Source organism: Mustela erminea, chromosome 5 (genome assembly GCF_009829155.1).
Source record: "Mustela erminea isolate mMusErm1 chromosome 5, mMusErm1.Pri, whole genome shotgun sequence".
NCBI lineage: Eukaryota > Metazoa > Chordata > Mammalia > Carnivora > Mustelidae > Mustela > Mustela erminea.
This window is the reverse complement of record NC_045618.1, coordinates 50,911,001-50,919,309: the sequence shown is the minus strand read 5'-3', so window position 1 is coordinate 50,919,309 and position 8,309 is coordinate 50,911,001. Positions and strand designations below refer to the sequence as shown.

Genomic DNA, 8,309 nt, shown 5'->3' with positions numbered 1-8,309 from the left:
AATTCCTAAAGTTCATCCATCTACATGGCTTCTAGCCAGAGAACAGGTTGAAGAGAAATCCCTGACCTGCACAGAAACTTATCTGGAAGATTTTCGAAGTCTGAGACTCACCCTCACTCTGACTTCACTCACCTTGACCCACCCAGATCTGTCATACTCCAAGGCTTGTGCTCTTTCTATGTCAGGCCCAACACTGGAAGCCATTTAAAGTTCTTATTGAGGTCGGTCTGCCAAAGCCACTGGGATTCTCCATGTCGGTCACTATCTTGGGCTTGAGACTAAAAAGGAGGGCACTGTTGGACTTATGCCAACCTGTTTTCATTACCCCTTCCCTGGGCTCCTCTCAGCTCTTTGGGGCAGAGTATAAACCAACTTGACCAGGACCCAGAAGACTGGATCAGGCTGGGCTGGAATGATTAGGGAGAGCTTGATCAGCTGGAGAGATCAGAAGGTTGGCAGCTTGCTCAATGTAGCATGCAAAGTGGGGAAATAAGAAGACCCCTCTACCAAGACTAGGGTGTCTCTGGGGATGATGTCACATAAACACTGCTGAGGTCATAGAAACTTCCCTCCCCTCCCCTGTCTGTTTCCCCATTGCCACACAGTCTCTCCAGTCAGCCAGCTCCCACATACCTGCACACACATAAATAAAGGCTGGGAAGGGTCAGACACCATCCGGGTACTCTTAGGTGCAAAAAAGTGGTGGGGAAGTGGGTGGTAGTGGTGATTATTCAGGACATAGGAGCCACACTAGTACCCCTAGTGCTGGAACAGTAGGTGGGATATGAGTGAGGGGGACGGGGAAAGAGAGGGACAGGGAAGAGGGACTTTGTTCCTATCACTGATCCTGATTTTATCTTAACCCCCATCCTTATTACTCCTCAGTCCTCTCATCCCCTCCTCCTTCACCCCCAAGTCTCCCCCCCTACTCTCCTCCCCCACCTCCAGTTGATCATGGCATCAGAAGCAGGGAGAACATTCCAGCGGTTTGCTGTCTTCGGAGAATCATCGAGCAATGGCACTGAAATAAACAACAAAAACTTCTCTAAACTATGCAAAGACTGTGGCATCATGGATGGCAAGACAGTCACCTCCACTGATGTGGACATCGTATTCAGTAAAGTCAAGTAAGGGACCAGAGATGGGAAGTAGGGGTGGTGAGCAGAACCAACAAGGCAGTGGGACATGGAAGGGTCCATGGGATAGAACATGCGTAATGGGTCTACTGAGCACCTACTAAGTCCTTGGCCCTGTCCTCAGGACATTCAGTGTCAAGAGGCCAGTTTGAATAAGGGAAGGGTTGGACCTTGGAAAATGATGACTTCATGTTCCAGAGGTTCTGGGTTTCTGTCTGACTGACCAGGGCCAAGAATGCCCGAACCATCACGTTTCAACAGTTCCAGGAGGCAATGAAGGAACTGGGTCAGAAACGATTCAAGGACAAGAAACCAGATGAAGCTCTGGAGAGCATTTTTAAACTCATGGAAGGCAAGGATCCAGCTACCACTGGTGTTACTGTGAGTGACATGCTTCATCCCTGACCCTTGACCCTATTCCTTAGATCCCTGCTACTCCTGCCTCCCAACCCACCTTCCAATGTCCCTCACCTCTACCATTAGTAATACTGTAGGGAGACAAGGCAGGAAGCCTCTGGTGCCCTGCTGGTATTGGAACAGACTTTAGAGATCATCTACTAGTTTAGAGATGAGGAACTTGTGGCCCAGATAGGGTCCACATCTATTTTAATAGTAAAATTTAGACTCATTCCCAAGTGTCCAGACAGCTTTGGGGGAATGCTTAGTGCAGAGGACTTGCTACTTGATCCCAACCTGTAACCTCTGACCTCCTGCCTCTCACCCACCATCTGTTCCCTATTTGTCCCCTCTCTATTTTAAGTTCCCTCTACTCTGGGTTTCAAATAGGGCCCTCCCAATAGGAGGAACCTTGCATATTGGATCTGGGGTTGATGTCCTCTGGCTGCAGCCTGGTCACAATAACTCCCTTGAAAATAGAAAAATCCACACACACCCACATGGGTTCCCATACACCGAACTCCTCCACTCTCCTGAGTGGATGGCTCTTGTCACAGTTCTCACCCCTGGCTGCATCTGGGCCCTAGAGAAAGCAGCCCTATCCCAAAGGTAGAACAGTGATGAGTCCTAGCAGAATCAGAGACCGTCTTCAGAGAAGGGGTGTGACATCAAAGGGAAAGAGAGGGATCAGACCCGTTCTCCTCTGGCTTGCAGAAAGCAACAACAGTGGGTGGGGTGAGCCGGCTGACGGACACCAGCAAATACACGGGCACCCACAAGGAGCGCTTTGACGAGAGTGGCAAGGGCAAAGGCATCGCAGGACGGGAAGAGACAACTAACAACTCGGGCTATGTGAGTGGCTACAAGGGTGCTGGCACCTATGACAAGAAGACCAGCAAGTAAGAAGTAGCCTCAACAACTAGGGTCAATCTGTCCTCAACCCAGCATCTTAAACACCAAGGACCCTAGGGAACAATAAATATCCGTGTGTGCAGCAGCCAATGAGTTTTGTCTTCCATCAGGATGACAGATAGATGGGCCTATCAATGCAGAGAGAAGAGAAAGCCCAAGAAGTCAGGGTTTCCAGTTCTGCACCCCTTCTCCACTTAGCCTAATGCCTCCCAGCCAGAAGTTAGCATTCCCTTCAACAACTGCTTCTAAGATCAGAGGTGAGGAATATATTTGGAGGTAAAAGACAAACCAGATGTGGCGGCAAAAAATATGTGTGCCTTTGCTTTCATACGTCACTGGTATCCCCTGTCCTTATCTCCAAATCAGCAGTTCCTGATTTGACACCACCAGCCAGACTCTTCCCTGTCCCTCTACCTTTCCCATCTGTTGTAGTCCAGATTTTTTTGGAGAAATAGAAACTAGCTAAAATGGGCCAAGAACTTACCAGGTTGACTACTTTTACAAGTGTGTTTGAGCTAGGGGGATGAGAGAATCTATTTTTAACAACCGGCCCAGAACTGAGTTTTACCCAACCTCCATCACAGTACTCGTGGAACAGAAGATCCCACTCACTGCTAAGGGTAACCCAGGAAGACAACCAAAAGTGGGTGACCTCCAGGACTCCAAGAGTAGGAGTTCTGGTGTGCTGAGGAAAAAGGAATGAAATCAGAACTGATTTGGATGTGTTTTTATATTTTTATTTTGAAATGATTATAGAGTCACAGAAAGATACAAAAATAGTACAGAGAGGTCCCACATACATACCCTTCATCCCAGTTTCCTTTTTTTTTTTTTTTTAAGATTTTATTTATTTATTTGACAGAGACTGACCCAGCAAGTGAGGGAACACACAAGCAGGGGGAGTGGGAGAGGGAGAAGCAGGCTTCCCACAGAGCAGGGAGCCCAACACAGAACTTGATCCCAGGACCCTGGGATCATGTCTTGAGTGGAAGGCAGATGCTTAACGACTGAGCCACCCAGGCACCCCTCCTTTACCCCAGTTTCACCCAATGGTTATGTCTTACATTACTCAGATGTGGTTTTAAAACCTTCCATGACTACAGCCAGGCTCACCTCAGCTCTGTCCTGTCAGCGGCAGATCTTGGATTTGGTGGGGAGAGGTATCAGGAGAAGCTTTTGGAAGGAAAGGGATGCAGTAATCTTTGGGGAGAACAGGTCAGAGAAGGTAAATTGAAACTCCAGTGAGTCACAGTGAGAAGGGTGGAAGGAAAAGGGGTCAGAGAAAGGAAGACAGGGTGACTACAGGAGGTTGGGAATGTCAGGGAGAGACTACCCTGGGCTCTGTGGTAGAGGAGAAAGGAAAGAACAGGTGATGAGGAGAGAAGATCAATGATTTCACAGAGAGGAACAGACTGGGAACTGAGAAGGTTTCTGGAGAAGAGAGGCTAGAATGAGGCTAAGGGTCTCGGGAGGTCCCTGAAGCTAGAGGTACCTACTGTGTAGGTGAGTGAGTGGAGAGTCCCAAGGGAGATGGGGAAAGCTAAGAAGAGAAGGCTGGTGGGGATGGGGAGTTGAGACATGGAGCTGGGTGCCTGTTGCCATGGTGTGAGCTGAGGCTCTGGGCCTCCATCCAGGATTCAGGATCTGGCCCAGTGGATGGATAGTCTCTGCCAACTGGACACAGTCAGCTTCTTGGGTGGGTGAGACTGTCTGTGGGAGAGGGAGGATGGTGAGGGAAGAAAGGAGGTAAACAAGTTGGAAAGAGGCTACAAGGCTGTATAACTTTGCATGGCGACTGAAGCTCAAACATTTGTCCTACCTTCCTTGTCTCTTGGGAGGGATCCTGCCTGTCTGTGAAGTCAGGAAGGAAGCCTTATACCAGGGATCAGAAGTTCGGGAGTAGGGTCAGGCTTGCGTGTGGTGGCAGTAGGGGGTGGTTCAGAATGAAAACCTTCCTTTCCTAATAGAGGCCAATGATGCCTATCGGTTCACCATCATTCTTCCCAGAACAGAGCAGGTAGAGCCTTTGGTTGGTTAGGGTTTCAGTATAGTGGCAGCTCGTGGGCGGTTGTCTAGAGACCAGAGAGCAGATCGTGACGGGAATGGCGTCCTCTGTAAGTGTGCAGTATTCATTGTAATTCTCACAGAAGCTGTCACTGTACTTGCAGAACCTATTGATTTCTCTCCAGGGGGCATGCACCATGTAATGAATTTGGGGGCAATACCAACTCCACTTTCTGCCCCGCACATAGGCCATGAGACCATTACAATAGCCGTGGAAGCCCTTTGGGTAGCTAACCCGGGGATAGTCAATGTGTAATCGGCGGAAGTTTCTGATGGCGATCTGCACCTTGATGCCTTCAACCAGAGCTGGTCCTAGAACAAACTGGAGAAACACAAGCCGAGCCACAGATGGTGCCATTCCTCCTGCTGGTAGAGTGAAGTGGTTAGAAGCAGAGGTGGGTCTAGAGTGGCTGTCTGCATGCTCGCTTCGGCAGCACATATACTAGAGTGGCTGTCTGCCCCTTCCCAGAGCCTCCAGCATTTCCCCATCCTTCCCCATGTGCCTTCCCCTATAACCTAACAGCTGGGATCTACTTCAGAGATCCTCCAAACCAGGTCCTAGAGAGAGGAGACACTTACCCAAGTTCACCCAGCTGACCGGTCACCTTCACCCACTCCCCCAACTCCTTTGGTCCACCCCGGGGCCTCAGCTTCACCCAGTCTGTGAACTGTAACACTTACAGAATAAGAAGTCCAACCAGTCCTTGGGTGAGCAACTCTTCCAGATTATCTCTGGCTCTGGTCAAACTTTCTGGTAAAAAATGCAAAGCGGACAGAAGGAACAGGCTGAACTACTATTCTCTGACTGCTCTGGAGAAAGGACAGGAGCTGGAAGACCAGCGGGGCAGGAGCAGTAATTCTTCTTGCCTGAGACCAAAGGCAGCCCAAAGGTGAGAAGGAACTAGAGAGCTCTCTGGACAAAGGCCAGTCTGGGAGAAGGGAGTGCCCCTGAGTTTGAGGAGCCGCTGTGCTGAGGGGGCTGCATGGGTGGGAGGAGAGAGACATTGCTGTCTGGTTTCCTCCTTTCTGCTGTCATCAGAACACTTAGTTCCAGCTCCTTGCCAGAAGGCTCGAAGTTCTTGGGTTTTCTTTGATGTTTTCTCTGGTCTGTAGGCCATGCTCCTGTGGAAAGGTGAAAAGGAAAGCACTGTCATGTTTCTGAGGAACAAAGTGCTGCTTATTCCTGACCCTCAGAGAACAGAGGGTCTGCCACTCATCCCACTCATGCACACAAGGGCCGCCCACTAGAGTGCTGGCTTGAGAATCAGAGACCTCATTGTGGACCCCTGCAGTCCCCATCATCACCTCCACACTGGTCTCAATCACAGTATTAGCCAACTCTCTTACCTACAACCTCAGGCCCTATCAGCACTCCCAGAAACCTATGCATGTTGACCCTGAAGCTTCCAACTTATCAGGTGGGATTAGACAGCACAGCCTCAACGTGAGGAAGTGTGGGCCCCCTGAGCCCAGAGGATCAGATTCTTACTGGAGTTTGTCCTAACTCTCTTTGTCAACACTTGCTGCTGCTTGAGAACTAAAGAGCCTGCCAGCCATAGCCCTTGACTTCCACAGGTCTCTCCGCCTTGCCTCCCTGCAGGGTGTTGTCTGGGTGGTGGGTTTCATCATAGGACAGCTTGCCATCCTTGTCCTGGAGAATGGAGCTCAGATTTCGAACAAAGACCCCCAAGTGTTCCAAGACCAATGTGTATTCTAGGGGTGGTGCAGAGTACTAGAGGCACTGGGGATACTGATGTTGCTCTTCCTGACAGCATTAACTGGAGTCCAACACTGAACCCATTCCCCCCACAATTTGCTTCTCTTCCCATGTTGTCTGTCTCTCATTTCCTCAGTTACCTATGCAAGAAATCTGTGATCCTAGATCCTTCCCCCTCCCTTACTCCACCTGTGGGGAGGCAGTGGCTGCAAGGTGGCCAAGAGTAAGGCTTTTGAGTCAAACAGACCAGAAATCCTGGCTGAACCCTGGCTCTGCTACTTACAGTCTGTGTATCACCAATGTAAGTTTGCTTTAAAAAAAAAAAAAAAAACACTGTAAGTTGCAGTTTCTTCATCTAGTAATGCGGGTAATATTTTATACATCATAGCAGTATTCGAATTCATTATTATATATATCAAGAGATTTTAGCCCAGTGCCTGGCACCTGGTGAGTCCTTAATATGAGCATGAGTCCATTAGTCATGCAGCTCTAACATCTAAGACTGTTCTTGAAACTGTCCCTTCCATCCCTGTGTCTTTCCCTGCACAGGCTCTCCCCTCTCCACATCACATGCAGTCCAACTCCAGTAAGGCTCTACACCTCACAGGACAGAAGACTCCCCATGACCCGACCCCTACCATGTCTCCAACTACATCGCCATCCATGACTGTTTCCCCATTTGTGCCCCCTCCACCCCCTCATCCTGGCTTATGCCACCTCCTTTACCCAGGATGCTGTTCCTTACCTCCTACCACTCTTACCTCCATCACCTCCACTGAGCTAGTTCATGTGAAGACTCAGCCTGGAAATCCTGTTTAAAAAGCCTCTGCTTGGAAGACCACCCTCTGGGAGGTGTACACAGCCAAACAAGTGAATGTGAAGCCCACACACAGCCCGGTTGCTCATCTGTATCCTTCAGGCTGGGTCTATAGGCCAACAAGACCAAGTGGGAGACTTGCAAGGAGCTGCCTGAGCCTGGCTGACTCAAGTGTTGGTTTTGAGGAAGTCTACTGTTGTTCCCACCTCAAAGCATGCCTCCTCTTCCCTATTTTCTCAAGGCTGCAGCTTCCCTGAAAAGAGGAAGGGGCTTTTCATGAAAGGCTCCTGGTCATCCTCTTCCTTCATTCGCTACCCGCCTACCACCTGGACGCACAGTTACAGAAATGAAACAGCCCTTCATAGAGGAAAGAGTTCAGGACTTGATATCAGATAACTTACTGAATTTTTGCTTCCTCATCTATGAAATGGGATGAATACTTTCCTTACCTCATGAGGCTGCAAGAAGAAAGTGAGATGGTCAGGATGAACATGAGTTTCAACTATCACATGGTATATAAACAATGTATAACTAGATATGATCTTCTGGGTTCTACACCAACTAGTTTTTCCCCTGACTCAATACCGGCAATGCCTCTTTTATTTCCCAGATGATCCGAGTGACCTTCCTCATCCCAGCTCTGCCTCCTCAGACACATGACTTAAAATTCATCTTCATGAAGCTTTCTATTACTAGCCATGCCCTGTGTCGATTACCTTAAAAAAAATTTTTAATTAATATTTTAAAGTTGTTAAATACCATCTGAAAAGCACTATGACAAATGCTGGGGGCAGTATAAAGGTAAATAAAACAGCTCCAGTCCAGATTACATGTATAATTCAGCAAGAAAGATGCATATATAAGCATATGTTAGAAAGGCCTGAGCACAGGACAAGGAGAGGTGCTCAGTGTGCCATGGGCCTTCAGGTTCCAGACTGCAACTCTGGTGGCCTGGCCTTTAAAATCCTATCTTTGGGGCGCCTGGGTGGCTCAGTGGGTTAAAGCCTCTGCCTTCGGCTTGCGTCATAATCCCAGGGTCCTGGGATTGAGCCCAGCATTGGGCTCTCTGTTCAGCAGGGAGCCTGCTTCCCTTCCTCTTCTCTGCCTGCCTCTCTGCCTACCTGTGATCTCTGTCAAATAAATAAGTAAAATCTTTAAAAATAAATAAATAAAATAAAATCATATCTTTGATAGGATTTTGATTGATCCATAGCATTGATCCATAGCATTGCTGCTTTCATGCTAACATCCTTGTCATGGTTTCATC

General features: G+C 48.7%; 2 protein-coding genes across 17 annotated transcripts in view; one reads left to right on the top strand and one right to left on the bottom strand.

The window, feature by feature from the left end:
• The first annotated feature begins 588 nt into the window (after positions 1–588).
• TPPP2 (tubulin polymerization promoting protein family member 2) lies at positions 589–2,531 on the top strand. 3 transcript variants are annotated; one of them, XM_032341654.1, is made up of 4 exons: positions 589–689; positions 886–1,127; positions 1,364–1,517; positions 2,247–2,531. In XM_032341654.1, the coding sequence occupies exons 2-4, from the start codon at positions 955–957 to the stop codon at positions 2,433–2,435; spliced, it is 516 nt and encodes a 171-aa protein (XP_032197545.1). In that variant the 5' UTR covers positions 589–689; positions 886–954; the 3' UTR covers positions 2,436–2,531. The 3 variants fall into 3 exon arrangements, with proteins under 3 accessions (XP_032197545.1, XP_032197546.1, XP_032197547.1); XM_032341655.1 differs by having other exon boundaries at positions 599–679; XM_032341656.1 differs by lacking the exon at positions 589–689 and adding an exon at positions 699–777.
• Positions 2,532–3,436: 905 nt separating this feature from the next.
• RNASE13 (ribonuclease A family member 13 (inactive)) overlaps positions 3,437–8,309 on the bottom strand; it is a 38,031-nt gene continuing 33,158 nt past the window's right edge. For 7 of the 14 annotated variants that reach the window (XM_032343091.1, XM_032343090.1, XM_032343088.1 and 4 more), the window contains one exon: positions 3,437–5,630. In XM_032343091.1, the coding sequence (XP_032198982.1) occupies positions 4,405–4,947 (543 nt within the window). In that variant the 5' untranslated portion in view covers positions 4,948–5,630 and the 3' untranslated portion in view covers positions 3,437–4,404. Of the gene's footprint in view, positions 8,050–8,309 lie in introns of those variants that run through there. The other 7 variants (XM_032343082.1, XM_032343080.1, XM_032343083.1 and 4 more) reach the window with 5 other exon arrangements.